The sequence below is a fragment of the Lissotriton helveticus genome, chromosome 2_2 (genome assembly GCF_964261635.1).
Source record: "Lissotriton helveticus chromosome 2_2, aLisHel1.1, whole genome shotgun sequence".
Classification (NCBI taxonomy): domain Eukaryota; kingdom Metazoa; phylum Chordata; class Amphibia; order Caudata; family Salamandridae; genus Lissotriton; species Lissotriton helveticus.
In genome coordinates, this window is record NC_136060.1 from 386,150,965 (window position 1) to 386,178,892 (window position 27,928).

Sequence of the window (27,928 nt, forward strand, 5' to 3'; positions counted from 1 at the left end):
CCGGGACCCCACAAGTGCGCAATCAAGGGCGCCAAGACTGCGACGACCACCAGGAGGACGAGATCCACGCCACGGGACGCAGCTCTGCTCACCCCACCTCCCTCTACCATGGTAAAGCCAGATAAGCAGCAACAAAAGATAACCGAGTCAAAAAAGACGCCCAAAACTGCAGAAACGGGGCCTCTTGCAATGAGTGGAACGCCAAACGAACCCGCTGCCGGCAGCAACATGGAAAAGATCCTATTGGCCATCCAATCCAATCTACAAGATATCAACGGTACATTGGACAACTTAACGTGCAGGATGGATGGTATGGCTGCCAAGTTGGAAAAACATGGGGAGAGGCTGGAAACGCGAATCTCAGCGGTTGAGGACGAATCACATGCCACCACTACCAAATGCACGGCCATGGAGAGAGTGCTAGAGGTAATAAAAGCAAAGGAGGAGGAATTGGAATCGCGCTCTAGACGCAATAATATACGCGTCGCGGGACTGCCGGAGTCCACCAACACCGGACGAATGGAACACTATATCGAGAAATTGTGCAAGGACATATTTGGAGACGACGCGTTATCGCAAATTTTTGTCATAGAGAGAGCGCACAGATCCCTTGCGCGCCGCCAGGAGCGACACCAAGGCCGATTGTGGCCAGGGTGCTGAACTATCGAGACAGGGACACCATCTTGAGATTGGCAAGGGAGAAAGGACCCATAACTCATCAGGGCAATAGACTGGAATTCTATCCGGATCATACTGTGGCCGTCCAACAAGCTCGAAGAGAATACACGGCGGTGAAAGCCAAGCTCAGAGACCTCCAAATTACTTATTCTATGTTATACCCAGCCCGGTTGCGGGTACAATGGGAGGGAAAACCTGTGATATTGGCGACTCCGAAAGCTGCGCAGGAATTTGTGAAACAGATAATCACACAGAAAAAAGCTAGTGCACGAGACGGACAGCAGGCAGACACGGATTGAGTGTTTTGGGGCTGCGCTTGGCCGAGACCGTATGTGAGTATGTAACACTTTACCGCCCCATGGATACTTCCATTCACTAGCGTGGTTCGCGCCAAGCGACACTGATGGCCCATGATAGAGTGACTGACTTGTCCTTGCTGATGTTAAATGAGTCCTTGGCGTGCTGGCTACAGGATGAGAATTGACTACTGTGGGAGGTGTCATATGATGGGCTTTGAGACCGAATGGTGCTGATCGCTAAGGGGGCTGGTTTGGCTGGGCGCAGGCATGTGTTCTATCACCGTCTAGCTGACAATGTTCTCAACACATTGCCATACATGCACTCTTTGTTAACAGCGACAATGCCTCAGGAGACTTCCGAAAATTGCGCTTTGGTTTATGTACTGAACTGCCTGGAGGAGCCTTTATTGTACATAACATGATTGATACATTACTGTAGCGAATTGAAGCCCGTATTGGCAAAGTTCCCCACTTGGTATTTTGAGTCCCTTCACGTGAGCCGTGCGGTTGCAGGGGTGCACGGGGGGGGATGCAGCTGGACGTCATGTATGCTTTCATGTGGGAAATATGTTGATTCTATGCATAAGCTGTTACGGGTTCGCCAATCGACGCTTCCCGCCCAAATTACCTGCTTCTATGTTTTTCTGTTTGCACACGATGTTGTTGTTTATTTTGTTAAAGATAAGGTGGGCATCGGCAATTGTGATGAATGATGGAACATGATAGTTGACAATTGGAATGGCGCCCGAGTCTCCCACACATGTAATAGACATCGGGCTGACGCAGTTTGACAAGTTCACCATTGAGCTCAGGTAGGCCGGGAGTAAAAGCTTGCGCGATACCACCTAATGTACCACTGAGTTATTTCAGGTAAAGGGCCGGGAGCGGCCACGGGTGTCGAGTCATGACACGTCTGATTTTACTAACGTTATGGATGCCGTCCACATCCATTTAGTTGGATGGAAAGTTGCGCCTCCAGCGGACCTCCACAAGGGAGTTCCCCACTCAAGTTCTATAGGATTGGTTTTGATGGCCAGTCCCGAATTGTTGTCGAGGGTGATTGGGGGGGGGGGGGGGAGAATGGCTTCGGCATGTTTGGGTTGCTGGAGTGGGTGGGGGTGGGTGGGAGGAGGTAAATGTTACTGTTTTGAGACCTGACCATTCAGATTTTGTCTATCGGTTCTATTTTGAAGAAATTGTAAACAACTGGATGCACTTGCGTGTACTTGGGCACGGGCCGTCGAACCGCTGGCGCTACTACAATGCGCAACATAGGCAAACACCCCCACCATACAGATGACTCATAGGCCAACTCGAACGAATACTGCACACACAAACCTCCTCACGTGGAATGTACGAGGCCTAACACAACCTAAGAAAATTAGACTGGTGTTTGCGTACCTGAACAGGCATTACATAGATATTGCGTTTTTACAGGAGACGCACATTGCCCCGAACACACATCACTCCATAGGCCAAAAATGGGCCGAATCTATCCATGCCGCAACGTATTCCTCCTACTCTAGAGGAGTGATGTTGCTATTGCGGAAAGGGCTAAATTTCACGGTTATACGGGTAATACAGGATCCGGGGGGCAGATATGTTATTGTATCAGGTACACTACGTGGTAAGAAAGTGACTTTACTTAATGTCTATGGCCCTAATGTAGATGCTCCCGACTTCTTTCAAGAACTATGGGGACACTTACAACAATTCACACACACTAGGATAATATGCGGGGGCGATTGGAATGTGGCCCTTGCTGATGGTGTGGATCGCTCCGCTCAATCCACCGAACCACACAAAAATGCCAGAGCCAAACTCCAACATATGCTGGCGGACGTGAGTTTAACGGACATATGGAGACACAAATTTCCCGCGGAACCGGGTGCCACACACATTTCCGCATGCCACAATAGTTGGTCACGTCTAGACTATTGGCTGGGTACTGATGAGGTCATACATTGGACCAATGATGTTACGGTCCTGCCTAGAACGCTATCGGACCACAATCCGGTTTTACTAAAACTCACCGTACCGGATCACATCCCACCTCCATATCAGTGGAGATTTAACTCACGCGCTCTCAGACATACTATACGCAGACACTATCCACACAACGATCAAAGACTATTTTCTGCTGAACGAACCGGCGGTTGACGACCCATGCCTACTGTGGGAAGTCTTTAAGGCAACGGTTCGTGGGGTACGTATGGGCACTACTATAGGCATACTTCGCGATATACGGCAGCAAATTAAAAGATGCGACACACTGAGGGATCTGGAGAGGGAGTACGAAACTACCCATGATGTCGCGTTTCTGGGCAAACTGCGCACACTACACACAGAACACCAGAATCTAGTCGATGACGAAATAAAGTATCTGGATAAACACACCGCTAGGAGTTTTGGGGAAGGAGGCAGACCGGGGGGGATGTTAGCTACAAAAATCTGCGAGGGTTGGAAGCACAACGAGGTACTTGGAATTAAAACGGAGAACGGTACCATACTGACACAAACGGCGGACATACTGCAAAGCTTTGTCAATTCCTATAGTGCTCTATACACGTCGCAACCAATAGCTTCTACAGATGCTATTAACAGCTACTTCAGGGAGGTGGCCATAGCGTGGCTGTCTGACAACCAGAGGGAATACTTGGCGGCACCCATTACGGTTGAGGAAGTCACGGATGTGATAAAATCATTGCCGAATGGTAAAGCGCCGGGTCCGGATGGGTACACGAACAAATTTTATAAACACTACCTGGACATACTGGCTCCCCGTTTGACGGAAATGTACGGGGCTGCGTTGGACCAGGGAGTACTTCCCCCAACGCTTCGAGAAGCGGTAATCATAGCCCTTTTGAAACCATCCAAGGATCCGACCCAGTGCGACTCATATAGGCCACTATCACTGATAAATGTCGATTCCAAAATTCTGGCAAAGATCATGGCTATGAGATTGACACCACTGATTACCAACTTGGTGTTGCCAGACCAGGCAGGATTTGTTCCAACTCTGTCCACGTCCCATAACACAAGGACATTGTTTGCCCTATCCCATTATCTCCAACCCAATACGAAGGCTGTGGCGGTGCTGTTAGACGCTGCAAAGGCGTTCAATTCTATTGAATGGCGTTACTTGATTGCGGTTCTACACCGCATGGGTTTCCCTAAGAGGTTTGTCCAATGGGTGTCTCTAATCTACACTAATCCACGAGCCAGGGTCCGAGTAAATGGATACTTATCCCACAGCTTTGCAGTGGAACGCGGTACCAGACAAGGTTGCCCACTCTCTCCCCTAATTTTCGCCCTGGCTTTGGAACCACTAGCCTGTATTATCCGTCAGAACTATAAATCATCTGCCCTGCAGTTTCCCGCTAGGCCGTTACACATATCGTTGTACGCGGATGATATGGTGTTCTACGTTCGCGACCCGGCCGAGCATCTAAACCCACTGCTGAGGGAATACATCAAATTCGGCGGACACTCTGGACTAACAATAAATTGGGCAAAGTCCTCCATCATTCCCCTTACGGACACTACGACTCCATTTGATATTGAATATCCCCTGGAATGGCAGACTGACCCGGTGCGGTATTTGGGAGTGTTATTCCATAGAGATCCGGAAATAGAGATTCGCACAAACTATGGCACAACGATCTCCAAATTGGAGGATAAGGTAAAGCGCTGGATACAGCTGCCGCTGTCTCTAGCATACCGTGTTGCAATAGTTAAAATGAATATATTGCCTAAGCTGCTGTATCTGTTATGTAATATCCCCATTACCCCCCCCCCAGGTGAAGTGTTCCGTCGCATCAGGTCACTGGTGCTGCAACTCATTTGGGCAGGCAAACAAGCGAGGATTGACATCCAGACGTTGACTCTCCCTTATGCTAGGGGAGGGTTTGGAGTGCCGGATTTTAAACTGTACTATTTGTGTGCACAGGCACAATATGCAGCTTATTGGTATCACTTGGTGCCCTATCTTACTCACACAGCGATTGAAGAAGGCGATGCGACTCCTGTCCCTCTTGCCGCAATCTTCTCATATAAACGCACGCCACTACACGATCGTGACATCAATACAATTGACACTACCGTCAAGGCATGGCACGAACTTGGTCGATTGGCGCACAAAACCCCGCTTTATGCACAAAACATGCCACTAAATGATCACTCTGCGCTGTCTGTCACTCGCGAGAAGGTGGGGATGTCATTGTTGCAGCAAGTGGGCATTGCACAGATGGGAGACTTATTTAGCGAGGGTAGATTCGTAGACATTGCGGAACTCCAGTACGTGCACAACAAATCACAGATGTTTCACTTCACGCATTACAGACTGAAGAGAGCCATGAGAGAATTATACCCTGCCTTTCCTGACGAACCGGCAAGCCTAGACACCTTACAATTCATTATTACGACTCAGGACCTGTCGCACTTGACGTCACGATTGTACACTGCTGCACAAGCGGAGATTCCACAGTCCACGGAAAGGGCCAAGGCTAGATGGGATGCGGTTTTGGATAACCCCTTGACTGAGAAAGACTGGGAACAGACATGTGCACTAACACAAATTCTTACCCCTAATGGTAATCTCAAAATCATACATTACAAATATTTACATCAGGCATACTACACCCCGGCACGCATGTGTAGATACGGCATGCAGGATGACACCAGATGCAAGAGATGCGGTGCAGAGGGGGCTGACTTTATCCATCTGGCCTGGTATTGCCCCAGGATTCAAAACTACTGGGCAGAGGAAATCACTAAACTTTCTGCGATGGTGGGGGTTGCGGTGGACTGCACAATACGATTTTGCTTGTTGGGCATTGTACCGCAGCTCAGATCATCTAAACGTAAATTCTGTGCGATCGCCTTGCTATTAGCCAAGCGGCAGGTATCAAAATGCTGGCACACTACACAGGTACCCACCACAATCAAGTGGTTACAAGATATGTCCAGCTGTAGGGACAAGCTCCTAACATACGAAGAGAGCCTACCAATACGATCTAGGCCGAAAGACTTTTGGTTATATCTCACTGACTATTTGACCACTGTGGAGAGTGACACGGAATGACACGGTTTGAGGTCTGTTCTGGGAGCCTAGTCCACTAAAGCCATGAGGGGTTGGAGGGCGTTGTGTTCAGGAAAGATGACACGCGATGTTTGCCCTGTGCTTTCAGATGGGGACGACTGAACTGTGATGGTCTGTTTGTTGGAGTTACTAATTGTTCTTTTCAGTGTATGTTCTAATACACCAACAAAGTTTGTAAAAACCAAGACCTAATATATGTGCTTTACGCCGCCGGACAGATGTTGTCGGCTATGTGGCTGTGTAATATCACCGTTCAAACGCACCTTAACGCAGCCGGCCCCAGGGTTGTAGGCTCCTGGCTGTGTATCAATCTGTTGCTACGAATAAAGGTCTTCCAAAAAAAAAAAGTAGATATTTAATCTAATTGAATACCTGAAACAAACATGGAGAAAATATTGAATTTTGTTCCTTTCTAATTACCTCTGCTTTTGAGAGGGAATTGGAGAGCTAGGTTTGCTCTTTCTTGGAAGTACGTAATAGGTAAAGGATGGCAAATCTAATTTATTTCTAAAAACGTAGAAATGTTCCTGCTTTTGACGGGGCTCCAATAAACTCAGTTAAAAACTGGCATATGCAGTTTAGCTTTAATATTACCTTAAATGAAGTTCCTGGCCAATTATGATACAACGAAAAACTTTGTATTCTCAATAGTCCATTTCAAATTCATTTATACCTATGTACTGTGTGTAATATTTCATTAAAGCATTGTTTCATGTTTGATTTTATCCTGTGACTGTTGGGCTGAGATATGTGCATTTGAGTTTTAATGTTTATTTTCTTTACTCCGCAGAGAATCCTTGCCCAGAACAGGGTGATATAATTCAGATTAAGCTCAGTGAGCACACTGAAGTTTTATCAAAGGCAGACGGCACGGGCAACACCACCATGCTAGTGGACACAGTATTTGAAATGAACTATTCTACTGGACAGTGGACCAGATTAAAGAAGTACAAGCCTATAACCAACGTGTCCTAAAGACTTATCTGAAATTTACTGTGGACCAAATTGAGAATAAAACCTTCAGCCAGGTACAAGGCATAAGCAGTGGATAAAATGGCTCTACATTTGAAGTTTAGTTTCCTGAGAAAATTGAAATTAACCCGGTTATATCCAGTCACTGGAGCAAATAAGCGGATCATCTCCATAAGATAGAGTGGATATTCTACGAACGACGTGCATGCGGAACTTCATTACAGTGAAATATTGACCTCAACGTTGAGAATTTTCTGCTGAAAAGTGCAATTTCAGATTCCTGGAAATGTGGTTAAATATAGGTTTATTTATAATATACTGCTGACTAGAACTGTTGCAGTATTCCTGGTAATGTTTTTTTGTTTAGCGGGAGCAGGGTGTCTTGACATTTATACTGTATCATGCCAGTGTTGGACTTCTTCCACTTGGTGCTGTTGGCATCTGTAATTTGTTGAGCAAAAAAGATTGTCAACTGTATAATCGCACAAGGAGGTTCAAGTTGATGAGGGCTTCTTTGTTTAATGGAGCAATTCCATTTTGCCTAGGGCATGTTTGACCTGAAGCTGGTTTAGATTAGCATCTTTGCACAAGTGTACACATTTTAGTGTCTCAACTAAAACTCTTATTCAAGAATTTAGTTTGGAGATTCTGTTGGGTGACACATTTTCATTTGTAGCAACGAAGTTACTTTGCTGTGCCAAGTACTTGAGCTTTTTCTAGCTCCTTAAATGCCCAAGAATCATTCCTCTGCACACAAGGCTGTTCAGAAATGGCATTAATGTTGTGCAAAGTGTTATGTTCTTTTCTACATAGTTATGTGGGTATGTAGTGTAAGAAAAAAAATAAGTGGCTTTTATTAGATGTTTTAAAGAAGTGTTTTAAAAGAACAAGTAACGCTAGAATTTTCTAGTTTATTTGTCTAATTTGTTTTAGGCAGTGTTAATCTAAAAAGCGCAGCCCCCACACACATGGGAGTTTAACCAAAATGTTAATTTGTTCTTGAAATAAATTGCAGTTTTAAAATAAGATCTTCGCCATTCTGCCCCATTTTATAACCATTTAAGAACCGGTTTAGGCCAAGGCACTAGAGATAGGCATTCCCTCAAATATATACCACTGTAACTCCTATTTGGAAACTTGTATATATTCCCCACATTTGCTATCCAAGAGCAATACCAAACTCGTTTGGGAGAAAGGGATTCCTTAACACATTTTTATGACTCATGTAAAGGATGTTGGTAGTAGTGTTATTTTTGAATGGAATTGAAAGCATCTTCAAGTTTACATCATACTCTTTCTAGTGCAAGAGTAACTAATGCTCGGTGTTATTACTGTGAAAAGATACTTCTTTCCATTTGATATGTATGGAAACCCCTAGATTGACTTCTCCAATATGGACCTAAATGATGAACTGAACTAGGTCTATTTTAAGACTCTTAAGTCCCTATATACATTGATAATCAGTAGTACTTTCACCCATAAATATTTTGAAAATATCCGCGTTGACAATTATAGAAAGAAGGGCAGTGAATGTTCTTGGGTTAGAAATAATCTCACCAATTATATTAGTTTAACATTGCTTGCACTCGAGCACAGGTGTGATCGACATGTCAGCCTATGCACAAAATTCTAATATGACCAATGTCACTTAAATACACAATGTTCCTTGGAGCACCCTAGTGAAATTATGGTTTGCCAATTTTGAAGCACCTATACATTCGAAATTGAGTCAATTGTTAGTGCGGAATCTTGGTAGGTTACAGCTTTGGTTTATGTACATTGAAAAAGTAGGTTATGGTATGCCACTGCAAGATTTTGCAATACAGTATATTCACCACTACCAGCATTCTGAATCCCTTCTTCTATTAGATTAAATTGAATCATTTAATTGGTTTCAAAGGCTTACCCACTGCTTTTTAGGTATGCCTAATTTATGTTTTTTGCTATGCTATTGTTTCCTTGTTCAGTATGCAGATCTAGAGGATTGGATGAGCCCCACACTAACTTAATTTATGTAGATTTGACACATATATTGTGTTCACTGGTAAAACATTTGAATCGTAGAGTACCAAATCATTTTTCATGTTTTGTTAACGGAGACCATTGCCTGGCTGAAGGGCTTGATACTGCTGGCTGATGAATAGTTTAAGGTTGATTCCATGTTTGCATAGCAAGACTGGACCGAATTAATATTGTGAACCTATACCCCTTTGGAATCTGGTGCCATTGACGAAACAATGTTTTGTAAAATATGCTATAGCTTTAGCATAGTCCATTTTTCTATTCAGTGTTTTTGTACAGATGTAAAAATTGAATGTTGTCTTCTGTATTTTCAGTGTAAAACATGTACAATAAAAGTTTAGATTTTGTAATGAAACCGTAAAAAGAAAACTAGTGAAGTCCTTTTTGGCCAAAATAGCATGTATGGATTTTTTCACTTTAAATCTTACATTTTGGATGCATCTACAAAGCTTTAGAAAAAGGAACTTTTAACTTTACCATCATCCTGCCCCTCTGACTTAAACCCTTTTCATCACCTCACCAGATTACCACCAACAATTCTCATCCAGGGGATACTCATGAACAGACATAATGTGTGAATAATCCCCCCCCGTGCGCGATCTCTGAGCATATAGAAAATTAAAAAACAGTATGTATGTATGTGTATATGTATGTGTGTGTGTATATATATGTGTGTGTGTATATATGTATGTGTGTATATATGTGTGTGTATGTATGTGTGTGTATATGTGTGTATGTATGTATATATATATATATATACACACGCACTGAAAAAACTCATAAGTTTCAGACATGTTATAGTCCCGAATTAGCATCTAAAAAACCTTAGAAATTCACTGAAAAAACCATAGGTTTTAGGGGTATTATAGTTAGCTGGACATTTCACTCGTACAAAACCATTGAAATTCCTCAGTTTTAGTTAGTTGTACTAAGTATAACTCACGCGCCCGCAATCCACTGCTGATGATGTCACATATTACATCATTCATGACCTGTCAGTGACATCACTGATGACCTCTCAAAGGAGGACCCCATACCCCAGGGCCTTCCCTCTAATTTTCTTTTTTTTTTATATAAAAAAATGAGGAAGGGGGCCGCGTGGCCCCCCTCCAGAGGCCTTAATCGCCCCAGGGACCCCATCCCCCGGGGAATGGCCTTTTTATTTAATTTATTTTTAACTATTGGGGAGGGGGGCTCATGGACCACATCCCCCGGGGCTGGCCTTTGTTTTTTTTCTTTATTTTGTATTTTTTTTTACTTTTGGGGTGGGGGCCGCGTGGCCCCACGGCCCCCCTCCCAGGCCACTTGTAGCCCCGGGGACCACATCCCCCGGGGCTGGCCCTCTTCATTGGGGACGGTGGGGGGTCCCCAATCCCCCCATGGTCCCGCCGGCTCCCCCGCCTCCTGCGAGAGCCTAGATTGCTTTTCTACACGGGAAGCAGCTAACATGCTGTGCTCCCCCTGTGGAAAAGTAATCTGCTTCTCTATTTGGAAGAGAGAGCAAGTTTCCTGCTCTCTTCCAAATAGCAAAGCAGTTTGCTATGGCAGGGTGGGAGCCGCGAGGCTCCCGCCCTGCCATAGCAAACAGCAGTGTCCCGGGGTGGGCACCCCGGGACACTGCAGGAGCCGGCCCTGGGGGGGGTGGTGGTCCCCAGGGCCCTCGAGGACTCCAGGAGGGGGCCCGCGTGGCCCCCTCCAACTTTTTTTTAAGCCCTGGGGAGGGGGGGGTGGTCCCCGGGGCTGGAGGATCTGGCACGGACCCCCCAATTTATATATTTAGACCCCGGGGAGGTGGTAGTCCCCAGGGCGTGTGGAGGGCTTTGGGGGGGCCTTAGAGGCCCCTAAAATTACACTTTTAAGCCCCTGCGCGGCCATAGATATATATGTACTTTTAAATGTCATCTTGTCAGGAACTACTGAACGGATTTACACAATTTAAGCCAAAGGCACGAGTCTGAACCAAGGACCATCTCTTTGCCAAATTTGGTGTAATTCCGTTCAGCAGTTCGGGCTGTAGCCTCGAACGGTTCCTATGGAAAATTGCATGGGGAAAACACATTTTGGGTTCCCCCTTTTTTCTCAACCCCCGCTTCACGAATCACCCCGAGACGTTCAGGATAGGAGTGGACCAGAGCACACACCAGTTTTGAAAATTTCGCCAAGATTCGTCAAAGTTATTCCAAAATTGAATGTTGCGGATTTCCTATAGAAAATAAATCCTAACTATAACTACCTACTGGCGACAACCAGTAGGTAATATGTATGTCTCTGTATGTGTGTGTGTGTATATATGTATATATATATATATATGTGTGTATATATATATATATATATATATATATATATATATATATATATATATATATATTCACTGAAAAAACCATAGGTTATAGACCATATATAGTTAGGAATTAGCATTTAAAAAACCTTATTTTACTCACACAAAACCATTGAAATTCCATATATAGTTAGTTGCACTAACTATATATCGCGCTCCCGCAATCCACTGCTGATCATGTCACATATTACATCATTCATGACATGGTCAGTGACATCACTGATGACATCTCAAATGACATCACTGATGAGATCACTGATGACATCTCATTTGACATCAATGACCACATCACTGATGATATCATTCATGTGACAATACAATGCATCTCCTCACATTTTAATATAACCTCTGTTTCACCCAGCGTTAAATACAGAGTATAATTTTTGAAACCATTGACACACCAATACTAGTTACTACATACGTACTCACTGATTCCTACGTCTACACACACATTCACTCATTCACCCATACAATCATTCATACATACAATCACTCATCTTTACAACACTATCATATGCACTCATACACCTATACAGACACTCACACTCTGCCACTCATCCATGGAGTTACTCACACACCTAGTCAGTCCTGTAAAGAATCAATCACACTTCCATTTTCTTGTCTATACAGTTAAACATAGAGCACCTTACATTTTCAAACATATACTAACACATACTTACTTTCTTATACAATCATTGATACAAGTACACATTGATCTGCACAGTCACACACCTCCCAGCCAGCCACACACACACTCAGTCTCCCATACAAATACTTGGACAATCAATCAATAACCCATATAGTTAATCATATAGCTACTGATCAACACATGCAGCAGTTTACAGAACAACAGACATAATGATGCACAAATTAAGACAGTTTAGTCACTAACCCATGCACTCAGTGAGACACATTTAATCACTCACACATTCAGTCATGCACCTACTAAATCCTTCGTCCAGACACTTATACATCTACTCATTCTTCAATATGTAAAACATATTTAAACTTTACAGAAACAGTCACTGGATGATGTCATCCGTGATCTCATCAGTGATGTCATTTGAGATGTCATCAGTGATGTCACTGACCATGTCATGAATGATGTAATATGTGACATGATCAGCAGTGGATTGCGGGTGCGCGATATATAGTTAGTGCAACTAACTATATATGGAATTTCAATGGTTTTGTGTGAGTAAAATAAGGTTTTTTAAATGCTAATTCCTAACTATATATGGTCTATAACCTATGGTTTTTTTCAGTGAATTTTCAAGGTTTTGTAAATGCTAATTCCTAACTATATATGGTCTATAACCTATGGTTTTTTCAGTGAATTTCAATGGTTTTTTAATAGCAAATATCATAAGCTTTCGAATGTCAAGTACGTGGTAAGTGAAAACATTTTCGTGTTTATGCACACTGATCTGCTTTGAATGGTGCCCCCCCCCCCTCATTTCTATTAGGAGTACTCTCTCTTTGCACATAGTGAAGGGTAGTTAACGCAGGCCTTTGCCCCCGTTGTAATACGTCGTGCCTGCTTCTCTCTCCATTTGATTGATTGTTATCCAAGTATTTACTGTTTTAGAATTGGTTCTCTTTGGTTCATTCTCTATTTACAAACAAACAGTCGCAATACTCTGTTTAGTCTTCGCAGATAACGAAAAATCGTGTAAAAAAAAAAAGAAAAGGAATCGAGCAAAATTAGTAGGCCACTAATGGGATCTCTTTTTGACCTCGCTAAAATAGAAACATTAGGAACAACCCCTCATGACAAATACAAAACTAGTGAGATGAACTGAACTCCACACAATGATGGCTGCAAAACAGCTTGGCTCCGCCACCCACCCCGCCCAAAATAACGATAAAGAGCGGCTGCCATGATTGGTTGCGGAATGGCCACGACGGAGCTACGAAATGGTGCTGCTCTCATGCTAACCCCAGCTTCAGTCTGAATATCAAGAAACACTGTAGACTACCAATTCGATCCGTTCCGGTAGCGCCCCAATGTAACCCGGTAGAGAAGAACTAGCCCTCCCCTCTTTGACTGATGGTTCTTGTTGCCTGTCCCTTCTGTTGTCATTTAACAGAACTATTTAGCCTGCTGAAAGGGGTTGTGTTCCGACCGCTGGTTGGTGGAGACATTTTGACTATATTCTGGACCTGCGTTGTCGCGTAATGCGTCATATGACGCGCCGCGATAGCGCATCCGGAAGTCATCCGGGGCGCGCAGCGCGTAACGTAAGCATAACAAGTCATGTGACTTGTTAATAAAACTTTTCATTGGTTCATTTTACTTTTCTTATTCTAATGATGAAAGGCTTGGTCATATGACCTAAAAATTACGCTTTTTATTACTTCCGAACATTATTTTTTCTTAAATATATGTTATAATGTTCCAGGCTAATGTACTTTCCCGGAAAATTTACAACTGTCCTGCAAGTAAAATATATTCTTTTTTCGAGAAAAAGAGCGTTTCTTCGTCCCATGACGGAGCCGTTGAGCAAAAGAGGGTCGACCTGCTGTCTTAGTCGCCGATACGCCTGAATATGAGATTCTTATCGATCACTTTATGTTGCAGGAGTAGAAAACACAACAGCCCTTGACCATTTATCTTTACTGCGTTCCTTCGAATTATACCTTTTACCCTTCATGTAATTGGTCTGCTTTATTTCACTTGCCTTTTACTGATTCTAAAACAGTGACTATTATTAAAAACTTTACCAATGTATATACTACTACCATGTTTTCTTTTAAAAACCTTTATTGTGAAAATTTCATTATACAAATACGAGCCTATAACCACGTGGGCCGGCCACGGAGCAAACTGTAATCGTATATGATGAGTAGACATTTACACTGTAGAGGAACGTAACGGGCGGGCCATTAGGTTGCAAGAACTAAGGTGTCTAACAGTTACGGAATCGGTGGACGTACATTTTATAATTAAAATACGACAGGGCCAGTTACAATAAAATTATCTAGATATACATTTGCGGGCAAGTACCATGGGTGACGTTAATTCGAACTTTCAATAGTACAGTAATCAATAACACATCAGAACTTAATATCAATAGGGATGTCGAAATATTCAATCAATTCTCGTCCCCGCCCGCCATGTGCTTCAAAACTGCATACGTATCTCGTGATTTCAAGGTTCTGCAACCAGTACACAACAAGGAGTTACGAGTCCCATTTATTCCGGCGCCATTTTGGGCGAGGACGGGCAGGTCCAGGATATAGTCAAAATGTCTCTACCAACCATCGACTATGATGATGTTCATATGCTGTATTTATTAGAGTAACACTCATCTGTCCACATGAAATTAATTTGCCACAATCTAAACATGTCATTTTAATCTTTCCAAAGTTCTTCTAAATATTTGGGACCGTTTCTCTTGCCTCTGATGCTGTCAGTGCCACTTCTTTGATGAATGTACTAGCAGGTCAGGGGTTCTCCTCCAAATCTCTTTTATGCAGCACTATAATTAATTGGTGCCACCTCTCCATATGACGATGCATGGTATAGTTACCATAACTATATTTTTTTTCGGTTCCTCTGGAGAGTTCATCGTGGCAGATGAAGCGTGTAACGTACCGGGCATTTACCTTTTTTTGCATGTACAGGAAAGGAAAAAATAAATCGAGCGTCCGAGTTCTAAGGTGTCCCAGTGCCATTTTAGTGGACCAGGCCCAAATCCAAAGAACAGGCCGCCATTTTGAGAGTCCTGTTGCAGCCGCCTGTCGCTGTAGCATCAAGAGCAGCCGAAACTCAGCTGAATGGCAACTGAAACGGTAAAGGGGCGCCCCACTACAGCAGACGAGCCTCCACCTAGGAAGGCCCGTTCACGCCGCCTCCCCCCCCCCCCCCCCCCTCGGGCACCCCACGCCGTTATTCGGAGCAGTATTGTAGGATGGCCACACCAGTGCGGCAACTTGCTAGACATCACCTCGGTGGTACCCGAATCTCAGCCCCTTGTGGTGTCTCCTCTTCAGAAAATATTCTTGCGCTACCGTTGCCCCATTCACACATCGGTCCGCTACTGACGCCATCTCACAGGCTAATGGGGCGCCCCACGCCGAGTTTCAGCATTGTAGGATGACCACACCAGTACAGCAACTTGCTAGACATCACCTCGGTGCCATCCGGATCTCGGCGCCCCACTGCAGATGAAGTACCTCTCAACTATGAAACCACCACGGTGACATCCGGATCTTGGCGCCTTGTGCTGGTTCCGGCCTATTCACACATCGGTCCGCTACTGACGCCATCTCACAGGCTAATGGGGCACCCCACGCCGAGTTTCAGCATTGTAGGATGACCTCACCAGTACAGCAACTTGCTAGACATCACCTCGGTGCCATCCGGATCTTGGCATCTCAACGCCTAGTGGTATCTTCCATACAGAAAATATTGTTGCGCTGCCTTTGGCCCCATTTGCACATCGGTCTGCAACTGACACCATCTCACAGGCCAACAGGGCGCCCCACGCTAACTTTTACCATTGTAGGATGGCCACACCAGTACAGCAACTTGCTAGACATCACCTCGGTGCCATCCGGATCTTGGCATCTCAGCGCCTTGTGGTGTCAGTCAGAAAATATTGTTGCGCTGCCTTTGGCCCCATTCGCACATCGGTCCGCTACTGACACCATCTCACAGGCCAACAGGGCGCCCCACGCCGACTTTTACCATTGTAGGATGGCCACACCAGTGCCACAACTTGCCAGACACCCCCTCGGTGCCATCCGGATCTTGGCATCTCAGCGCCTTGTGGTGTCTTCTATTCCGAAAATATTGTTGTGCTGCCTTTGGCCCCATTCGCACATCGGTCCGCTACTGACGCCATCTCACAGGCCAACGGGGCGCCCCACGCCGACTTTTACCATTGTAGGATTGCCACACCAGTGCGGCAACTTACTAGACACCACCTCGGTGCCATCCGGATCTTGGCATCTCAGCGCCTTGTGGTGTCTTCTATTCAGGAAATATTGTTGCGCTGCCTTCGGCCTATTCGCACATCGGTCCGCTACTGACGCCGCCTCACGTGCCAACGTATTTTCTCCGCATTTTATACCCTATGCCGCATAACAGGTCATGTGACTTGTTTATAAAACTTTTCATTGGTTCATTTTACTTTTGGTTTCCTAATGATGGAAGGCTTGATCATATGACCTAAAAACAACACTTTTCATTGGATGAAAACTTTTTTTTTTTCCCAAACGATGAAAGCCCCACCTTGTTTCTGGATGTTTCAGACCGAAGCTGGCGTCAGCATGAGAGCACCACCATCTCGTAGCTCCGTCGTGGTCATTCCGCGAGCAATCATGGCAGCCGCTCCCCACCAGAAGCCTACAGGAGTCGGGGGCCCCCAAAACTTTTGATGAATCCTCAAGGCGGAGGGGACGCTTTCGAGAATGGGGTCCAAGACCTAGCAGACAAGCGTCCGATTTCCAAGGTGTCCCAGGGCCATTTCAGTGGACCAGGCCCAAAAAGGAAACAGCCTGCCGCCATTTTGAGAGTCCTGTGACAGCCGCCTATCGCTGCACCGCAAGAGTGGGCGCAACTCAGCTGAATTGCGGCTTTTGACACAGTGGACCAAAAGCGGACGGAATGGCAACTGAAACGGTAAAGGGGCGCCCCACTACAACAGATGAGACTCCACCTGGAGAGGCCCGTTCACGCCGCTTCCCCCGGGGCGCCCCACGCCGTTATTCGGAGCAGCATTGTAGGATACCAAAACCAGTGCGGCAACTTACTGGACATCACCTTGGTGCCATCGTTCTGCTGCCTTGGAACTATTCGCACAACAGTTTGCTACCGATGACCCACCCCCGCGACGCCCCACGCCAGAAATCTGGACGTTGTGCTGCGTTGGGACTATTCGCACAGCCGACCGCTACTTCGTTGTTTTTCCCTAAAAATGTTTATATGTTATTACTGTTTTTGTTTTCTTGTATATATTTATAAGTTATTAAAGTTTTATAATCTTGCTACTTTGTTGGAGTGCTATATATTTTTAATGTGACACATAATTGTAAAAACTTTGATGTACAAAGAGTCATCCCTGGAATCTTCCGCTTCAGGCTCGGTCCCCTCCCCAATCACAATACAGGATGGTTTTCAGATAATAGGAAAGCGTCTGCTGTGACGGATCTCATCGAGTGTGGGCCTTGATCTACTATAACTCCTTTGAAGAGGGGTGATTCTTTACAGCTGGGGCCATAAACTACATCTGCAGGGCTAGCTGATACCCTAGGACCGGCCTGGACAATCGGACACAGAGGAAAAGGAGTGTCAGAGGGTGCGGTAGTGAATAGGGCGAAAGGGAGGTATCGGGCGGGCACAGGGTGTGATTCTCAGGGAAGAGCAGCGCAGATGGAGGGTGGTTTATTACCCATGCATAAGACAGAGCGGGGGTGACCACTGCCTGGGGGAGATGCTTGCGAGGGTGGGGAGTCATGCTAAGGATCGACAGCGTGCACAGAGTGGGTCTGGTCAAGGCATCTAAAATGACTGCCGTGCACGACAAAAGTGTGGCATTTGAAAAAAGGCAAGATGGCGCAGACAATGTTTTTCAACACTTCCTGATTTCCTTCGAATCGAACGTTAACAGACGTTGGGGCATATTACCAAAGTTAAGCGATATTTATCCCTAACGATGCTTAGCAACGATTTTTTTACCGCTAAGCATCGTCAGAAATTATCGCAGATAAACCTTGCTATTATCAAGGTTTATCGCAAATACGATAAAAAACGACCGCAATGCATTAATATCGCTGAAAACTCAGCGATATTCATGCATTACCGAGCTAATGCTCTTAGCCATGTTATCCACCTCCCATTGGATAACATGGCTAAGAACTGCTCAGGGCAGGTGCTAGCTTTTGGAGATATTCGCGCTTATCGCGAATATTTCCAAAAGTTGATAATAGGAGATAGCGATGTTAGCGACTGTTTCCAGTCGCTAACATCTTGGCATGCCCACTTTGCATGTCATTAGTGATAAATATCACTCACATGCAAAGTGGGGCCCAAGATGGTCGCTATCTCCTACTAGCCGTCGCTAACTGGTGTTAGCAACAGCTAGGTAATACAGATATAATTTTATCTCCGCAAAGCGGAGCGCTGTTACAGATATATATCTTTTTTTGAACGTTAATTTCTCAAAATCCACTGGAGCACATATATTGAGACCTAGCAAAGGCACATCGGACTACCAGTCCCTACAATTTTGCCAAGTTTCGTGCAAATCCATTCAGCATTTCGATTATTATTATTTTTTTTGCCTCGCAGGGCCCTTTTAAAACCTCCACATCAAACCTAAGAGGTCAAGGAGGATCTACTATGCCCCCTTATGGTCATTTGCCCCTTCGCTTTGGCCTCCTCTTGTCTCTCGATCCTACCGAGAGACAAGATGGCGGCCGCTACGTACTGTTTGCAATGTTTACAGACGCCGGAGAACCAATCAGCTTCGCAAACCTCCGTTACGCGAAGCGGAGCGCTGTTACAGATATATATCTTTTTTTGAACGTTAATTTCTCAAAATCCACTGGAGCACATATATTGAGACCTAGCAAAGGCACATCGGGCTACCAGTCCCTAATATTTTACCAAGTTTCGTGCAAATCCATTCAGCCGTTCGATTATTATTATAATTTTTTTTTTTGTGCCCCGCGGGGCCCTTTTAAAACCTCCACATCAAACCTAGGGGGTCAGTGAGGATCTACTATGCCCCCTTATGGTCATTTGCCCCTTTGCTTTGGCCTCCTCTTGTCTCTCGATCCTACCGAGAGACAAGATGGCGGCCGCTACGGACTGTTTGGAATGTTTACAGACGCCGGAGAACCAATCAGCTTCGCTTCACAAAGCTCCGTTGCGCGAAAAGTACGCGAACTGGAGCGCTGCCCGGTCCGCTGTTACAGATATATATCTTTTTTTGAACGTTAATTTCTCAAAATCCACTGAAGCACATATATTGAGACCTACAAAAGGCACATCGGGCTACCAGTCCCTACAATTTTGCCAAGTTTCGTGCAAATCCATTCAGCCGTTCGGGCTAAAAGTGAGGCCAACCGCCCTATGGAAAACTCAATGTTAAAAACACGTTTTGGGCCCCCCCTTTTTTCTCGGCCCCCCCTTGACGAACCCCCCCCAAATTTTCAAGGGCTGCTCAGAAACAATATGTGCCATTTTCCTGAAAATTTCAGCCAATTCCGTCCACAAACGCCAAAGTTATTAGACATAGAATTTTCAAAAATCCCATAGGGAAAAAAATCCTAACTATATATACCTACTGGCGACCGCCAGTAGGTGTTATATATATATATCGGTAGGATCGAGAGACAAGAGGAGGCCAAAGCGAAGGGGCAAATGACCATAAGGGGGCATAGTAGATCCTCGCTGACCCCTAGGTTTGATGTGGAGGTTTAAAAAGGGCCCCGCGGGGCAAAAAAAAAAAAAATAATAATAATCGAACGGCTGAATGGATTTGCACGAAACTTGGTAAAATATTAGGGACTGGTAGCCCGATGTGCCTTTGCTAGGTCTCAATATATGTGCTTCAGTGCATTTTGAGAAATTAACGTTCAAAAACAAGATATATATCTGTAACAGCGCTCCGCTTCGCGGAGATAAAATTATATCTGTATTACCTAGCTGTTGCTAACACCAGTTAGCGACGGCTAGTAGGAGATAGCGACCATCTTGGGCCCCACTTTGCATGTGAGTGATATTTATCACTAATGACATGCAAAGTGGGCATGCCAAGATGTTAGCGACTGGAAACAGTCGCTAACATCGCTATCTCCTATTATCAACTTTTGGAAATATTCGAGATAAGCGCGAATATCTCCAAAAAGTAACAGCTGCCCTGAGCAGTTCTTAGCCATGTTATGCAATGGGAGGTGGATAACATGGCTAAGAGCATTAGCTCGGTAATGCATGAATATCGCTGAGTTTTCCGCGATATTAATGCATTGCGGTCGTTTTTTATCGTATTTGCGATAAACCTTGATAATAGCAAGGTTTATCTGCGATAATTTCTGACGGTAAAAAAATCTTTGCAATGCATCGTTGGGGATAAATATCGCTTAACTTTGGTAATATGCCCCAACGTCTGTTAACGTTCGATTCGAAGGAAATCAGGAAGTGTTGAAAAACATTGTCTGCGCCATCTTGTCTTTTTTCAAATGCCACACTTTTGTCGTGCACGGCAGCCATTTTAGATGCCTTGACCAGACCCACTCTGTGCACGCTGTCGATCCTTAGCATGGCTCCCCACCCTCGCAAGCATCTCACCCAGGCAGTGGTCACCCCCGCTCTCTGTCTTATGCATGGGTAATAAACCTCCCCCCATCTGCGCTGCTCTTCCCTGAGAATCACACCCTGTGCCCGCCCGACACCTCCCTTTCGCCCTATTCACTACCGCACCCTCTGACACTCCTTTTCCTCTGTGTCCGATTGTCCAGGCCGGTCCTAGGCTATCAGCTAGCCCTGCAGATGTAGTTTATGGCCACAGCTGTAAAGAATCACCCCTCTTCAAAGGAGTTATAGTAGATCAAGGCCCACACTCGATGAGATCCGTCACAGCAGAAGCGTTGCTATTATCTGAAAACCATCCTGTATTGTGATTGGGGAGGGGACCGAGCGTGAAGCGGAAGATTCCAGGGATGACTCTTTGTACATCAAAGTTTTTACAATTATGTGTCACATTAAAAATATATAGCACTCCGACAAAGTAGTAAGATTATAAAACTTTAATAATTTATAAATATATACAAGAAAACAAAAATAGTAATAACATATAAACATTTTTAGGGAAAAACAACGAAGTAGCGGTCGGCTGTGCGAATAGTCCCAATGCAGCACAACGTCCAGATTTCCGGCGTGGGGCGTCGCGGGGGGTGGGTCATCAGTAGCAAACTGTTGTGCGAATAGTTCCAAGGCAGCAGAACGCGCCGAAATCTAGATGACACGAAAGTGATGTCTAGTAAGTTGCCACCCAGCAAATAACGGCGTGGGGCGTCGCGGGGGGTGGGTCATCAGTAGCAAACTGTTGTGCGAATAGTTCCAAGGCAGCAGAACGATGGCACCAAGGTGATGTCCAGTAAGTTGCCGCACTGGTTTTGGTATCCTACAATGCTGCTCCGAATAACGGTGTGGGGCGCCCCGGGGGAGGCGGCGTGAACGGGCCTCTCCAGGTGGAGTCTCATCTGTTGTAGTGGGGCGCCCCTTTACCGTTTCAGTTGCCATTCCGTCCGTTTTTGGTCCACTGTGTCAAAAGCCGCAATTCAGCTGAGTTGCGCCCACTCTTGCGGTGCAGCGATAGGCGGCTGTCACAGGACTCTCAAAATGGCGGCAGGCTCTTTCCTTTTTGGGCCTGGTCCACTGAAATGGCCCTGGGACACCTTGGAAATCGGACGCTTGTCTGCTAGGTCTTGGACCCCATTCTCGAAAGCGTCCCCTCCGCCTTGAGAATTCATCAAAAGTTTTGGGGGCCCCGACTCCTGCAGGCTTCTGGTGGGGAGCGGCTGCCATGATTGCTCGCGGAATGACCACGACGGAGCTACGAGATGGTGGTGCTCTCATGCTGACGCCAATTTAGTCTGAAACATCCAGAAACAAGGTGGGGCTTTCATCGTTTGGGAAAAAAAAAAAGTTTTCATCCAATGAAAAGTGTTGTTTTTAGGTCATATGATCAAGCCTTCCATCATTAGGAAACCAAAAGTAAAATGAACCAATGAAAAGTTTTATAAACAAGTCACATGACCTGTTATGCGGCATAGGGTATAAAATGCGGAGACAATACGTTGGCACGTGAGGCGGCGTCAGTAGCGGACCGATGTGCGAATAGGCCGAAGGCAATACAACGCGCCAAGATCCGGATGGCACCGAGGTGGTGTCCAGCAAGTTGCAGCACTGGTGTGGCCATCCTACAATGCTGAAAGTCTGCGTGGGGCGCCCCGTTGGCCTGTGAGTTTGCGTGAGTAGCGGACCGATGTGCGAATAGGCCGAAGGCAGCACAACGCGCCAAGATCCGGATGGCACCGAGGTGGTGTCTAGTAAGTTGCCGCACTGGTGTGGCCATCCAACAATGCTGAAAGTCGGCGTGGGGCGCCCCGTTGGCCTGTGAGATGGCGTCAGTAGCGGACCGATGTGCGAATAGGCCGAAGGCAGCACAACGCGCCAAGATCTGGATGGCACCGAGGTGGTGTCTAGTAAGTTGTCGCACTTCTGTGGCCATCCTACAATGTTGAAAGTCGGCGTGGGGCGCCCCGTTGGCCTGTGAGATGGCGTCAGTAGCGGACCGATGTGCGAATGGGGCCAAAGGCAGCGCAACAATATTTTATGACTGACACCACAAGGCGCTGAGATGCCAAGATCCGGATGGCACCGAGGTGATGTCTAAGTTGCGGACTGATGTGCGAATGGGGCCAAAGGCAGCGTAACAATATTTTTTGTATGGAAGATACCACTAGGCGTTGAGATGCCAAGATTCGGATGGCACCGAGGTGATGTCTAGCAAGTTGCTGTACTGGTGTGGTCATCCTACAATGCTGAAACTCGGCGTGGGTCGCCTCATTAGCCTGTGAGATGGCGTCAGTAGCGGACCGATGTGCGAATAGGCCGAAGGCAGCACAACGCGCCAAGATCCGGATGTCACCGTGGTGGTTTCATAGTTGAGAGGCACTTCATCTGCAGTGGGGCGCCGAGATCCGGATGGCACCGAGGTGATGTCTAGCAAGTTGCTGTACTGGTGTGGTCATTCTACAATGCTGAAAGTCGGCGTGGGGCGCCCCATTAGCCTGTGAGATGGCGTCAGTAGCGGACTGATGTGCGAATGGGGCCAAAGGCAGCGCAACAATATTTTCTGAAGAGAAGACACCAAAAGGTGCTGAGATTCCAAGATCCGGATGGCACCGAGGTGGTGTCTAGCAAGCTATGCAGTTGAGTTGTGTGCGCACTTGCGGCGAATAGGTCGAAGGCAGCATAACAATGTTTTTTGAATAGAAGACACCACAAGGCGTTGAGATTCGGTTACCACCGAGGTGATGTCTAGCAAGTTGCCGCACTGGTGTGGCCATCCTACAATACTGCTCCGAATAACGGCGTGGGGTGCCCGAAGGGGGGGGGAGCCGGCGTGAATGGGCCTTCCTAGGTGGAGGCTCGTCTGCTGTAGTAGGGGGCCCCTTTACCGTTTCAGTTGCCATTCAGCTGAGTTTCGGCTGCTCTTGATGCTACAGCGACAGGCGGCTGCAAGAGGACTCTCAAAATGGCGGCCTGTTCTTTGGATTTGGGCCTGGTCCACTAAAATGGCCCTGGGACACCTTAGAACTCGGACGCTCGATTTTTTTTCCTTTCCTGTACATGCAAAAAAAGGTAAATGCCCGGTACGTTACACGCTTCATCTGCCACGATGAACTCTCCTGAGGAACCGAAAAAAAATATAGTTGTGGTAACTATACCATGCATCGTCATATGGAGAGGTGGCACCAATTAATTATAGTGCTGCATAAAAGAGAGATTTGGAGGAGAACCCCTGACCTGCTAGTACATTCATCAAAGAAGTGGCACTGAGAGCTTCAGAGGCAAGGGAAACGGTCCCAAATATTTAGAAGAACTTTGGAAAGATTAAAATGACATGTTTAGATTGTGGCAAATTAATTTCATGTGGACAGATGAGTGTTACTCTAATAAATACAGCATATAAACATCATCATAGTCGATGGTTGGTAGAGACATTTTGACTATATCCTGGACCTGCCCGTCCTCGCCCAAAATGGCGCCGGAATAAATGGGACTCGTAACTCCTTGTTGTGTACTGGTTGCAGAACCTTGAAATCACGAGATACGTATGCAGTTTTGAAGCACATGGCGGGCGGGGACGAGAATTGATTGACTATTTCGACATCCCTATTGATATTAAGTTCTGATGTGTTATTGATTACTGTACTGTTGAAAGTTCGAATTAACGTCACCCATGGTACTTGCCCGCAAATGTATATCAAGATAATTTTATTGTAACTGGCCCTGTCGTATTTTAATTATAAAATGTACGTCCACCGATTCCGTAACTGTTAGACACCTTAGTTCTTGCAACCTAATGGCCCGCCCGTTACGTTCCTCTACAGTGTAAATGTCTATTCATCATATACGATTACAGTTTGCTCTGTGGCAGGCCCACGTGGTTATAGGATCGTATTTGTATAATGAAATTTTCACAATAAAGGTTTTTAAAAGAAAACATGGTAGTAGTATATACATTGGTAAAGTTTTTAATAATAGTGACTGTTTTAGAATCATTAAAAGGCAAGTGAAATAAAGCAGACCAATTACATGAAGGGTAAAAGGTATAATACGAAGGAACGCAGTAAAGATAAATGGTCAAGGGCTGTTGTGTTTTCTATTCCTGCAACATAAAGTGATCGATAAGAATCTCATATTCAGGCGTATCGGCGACTAAGACAGCAGGTCGACCCTCTTTTGCTCAACGGCTCCGTCATGGGACGAAGAAACGCTCTTTTTCTCGAAAAAAGAATATATTTTACTTGCAGGACAGTTGTAAAATTTCCGGGAAAGTACATTAGCCTGGAACATTATAACATATATTTAAGAAAAAATAATGTTCGGAAGTAATGAAAAGCGTAATTTTTAGGTCATATGACCAAGCCTTTCATCATTACAATAAGAAAAGTAAAATGAACCAATGAAAAGTTTTATTAACAAGTCACATGACTTGTTATGCTTACGTTACGCGCTGCGCGCCCCGGATGACTTCCGGATGCGCTAACGCGGCGCGTCATATGACGCATTACGCGACAACGCAGGTCCAGAATATAGTCAAAATGTCTCCACCAACCAGCGGTCGGAACACAACCCCTTTCAGCAGGCTAAATAGTTCTGTTAAATGACAACAGAAGGGACAGGCAACAAGAACCATCAGTCAAAGAGGGGAGGGCTAGTTCTTCTCTACCGGGTTACATTGGGGCGCTACCGGAACTGATCGAATTGGTAGTCTACAGTGTTTCTGGATGTTTCAGACTGAAGCTGGGGTTAGCATGAGAGCAGCACCATTTCGTAGCTCCGTCGTGGTCATTCCGCAACCAATCATGGCAGCCGTTCTTTATCGTTATTTTGGGCGGGGTGGGTGGCGGAGCCGAGCTGTTTTGCAGCCATCATTGTGTGGAGTTCAGTTCATCTCACTAGTTTTGTATTTGTCATGAGGGGTTGTTCCTAATGTTTCTATTTTAGCGAGGTCAAAAAGAGATCCCATTAGTGGCCTACTGATTTTGCTCGATTCCTTTTCTTTTTTTTTTTACACGATTTTTCGTTATCTGCAAAGACTAAACAGAGTATTGCGACTCTGTGTTTGTTTGTAAATAGAGAATGAACCAAAGAGAACTAATTCTAAAACAGTAAATACTTGGATAACAATCAATCAAATGGAGAGAGAAGCAGGCACGACGGATTACAACGGGGGCAAAGGCCTGCGTTAACTACCTTTCACTATCTGCAAAGAGAGAGTACTCCTAATAGAAATGAGGGGGGGGGGGCACCATTCAAAGCAGATCAGTGTGCATAAACTCGAAAATGTTTTCACTTACCACGTACTTGACATTCGACAGCTTATGATATTTGCTATTAAAAAACCATTGAAATTCACTGAAAAAACCATAGGTTATAGACCATATATAGTTAGGAATTAGCATTTACAAAACCTTGAAAATTCACTGAAAAAACCATAGGTTATAGACCATATATAGTTAGGAATTAGCATTTAAAAAACCTGATTTTACTCACACAAAACCATTGAAATTCCATATATAGTTAGTTGCACTAACTATATATTGCGCACCCGCAATCCACTGCTGATCATGTCACATATTACATCATTCATGACATGGTCAGTGACATCACTGATGACATCACTGATGACATCTCAAATGACATCACTGATGACATCACTGATGACATCTCATTTGACATCATTCTTGTGCTAATACGATAAACCTCTTCAGACTCTAATATAACCTTAGATACACTCAGTGTATACAGACACTCACACACTGCCACTCATCCATGGAGTTACTCACACACCCAGTCAGTCATGCAAAGAAACAATCTCACCTCCATTTCTTCAACTATACAGTTAAACACACCTTACTTATTGAAACATATACTAACACATATTTACTCTCTTATACAATCCCTGATACAAGTTCACAATGATCGATACAACCACTCACTCATTCAGTGGCTCTCATGCACAGTTATTTATATATGCCAACTCTCACATGTACTGTGTTTTACATATGTACTTACTATGACATGTAGCATTGAGATATCCATTCACTCATCAATACACTCATGCACACAGTCAACTGCCCATGTAGCTGTTTCCACATGCACTCTTGAACTCATACACCTAGTGAATAAACTGCTCACACATCTATGCATAGTCACACACCTTCCAGCCACCCCCACACAAACTCAATCTCCCATAGAAATACTTGGGCAACCAATTAATAACACATATAGCCTCTCGTATAGCTAATGATCAACACATGCAGCAGTTTACAGAACAACAGACATAATGATGCACAAATTAAGACAGTTTAGTTACTAACCCATGCATTCAGTGAGACACATTTAATCACTCACTCATACAGTCAGTCACGCACCTACTAAATCCTTCATCCAGACACTTATACATCCACTCATTCTTCAATATGTAAGACCTATTTTAACTTTACAGAAACATACAGTCACTGGATGTTGTCATCAGTGATGTCATCAGTGATGTCATTTGAGATGTCATCAGTGATGTCATCAGTGATGTCACTGACCATGTCATGAATGATGTAATATGTGACATGATCAGCAGTGGATTGCGGGTGCGCAATATATAGTTAGTGCAACTAACTATATATGGAATTTCAATGGTTTTGTGTGAGTAAAATAAGGTATTTTAAATGCTAATTCCTAACTATATATGGTCTATAACCTATGGTTTTTTCAGTGAATATATATATATATATATATATATATATATATATATATTATATATATATATATATTATAGGACTAATGTGCACTACTGATACCATGAGGCTCTGCGAGGAGGCGACGCCCAATGGGGCGGTAATCAGAAGTTGAAATAAAAAGTGCACACCCTGCTTTGCGCTGTTTGAATAATGACTTGCCTATGAAAAAGTGCTAGGAAGCACGAAACGCGTTGGCGATTTGGATTATTTTTTAATGCAGAATGTCATACCAGCTGAGTTGTAACTTCCGAAAAAAAAAAGCAAAGAATACCTACCTTTGTGTGGCTTCTCCGAGGGGGCAACTCTTGTGTGTGATGAAATGTTTACGGCTGGTCCGGCCGTGGAGAAGCTCCGCTGCATGAAAGCGGTCCTGTGGTGTCATTTACAGAAAATCACCGCGTTGGGAAAGGAGGTCGTTTTGGAAGGTGTTTACATACAGCGCAGTGTGAGTGGGACACTCTGCATACCCAC

At 44.9% G+C, this 27,928-nt stretch overlaps 1 protein-coding gene across 2 annotated transcripts in view; it reads left to right on the forward strand.

The window, feature by feature from the left end:
* Positions 1 to 9,094, forward strand: part of NELFA (negative elongation factor complex member A) — a 649,181-nt gene extending 640,087 nt beyond the window's left edge. For both annotated transcript variants that reach the window (XM_078678606.1, XM_078678605.1), the window contains exon 11: positions 6,869 to 9,094. In XM_078678606.1, coding sequence (XP_078534732.1) covers positions 6,869 to 7,053 — 185 coding nt within the window. In that variant the 3' untranslated portion in view covers positions 7,054 to 9,094. The remainder of the gene's footprint in view (positions 1 to 6,868) is intronic.
* Positions 9,095 to 27,928: the final 18,834 nt, after the last annotated feature.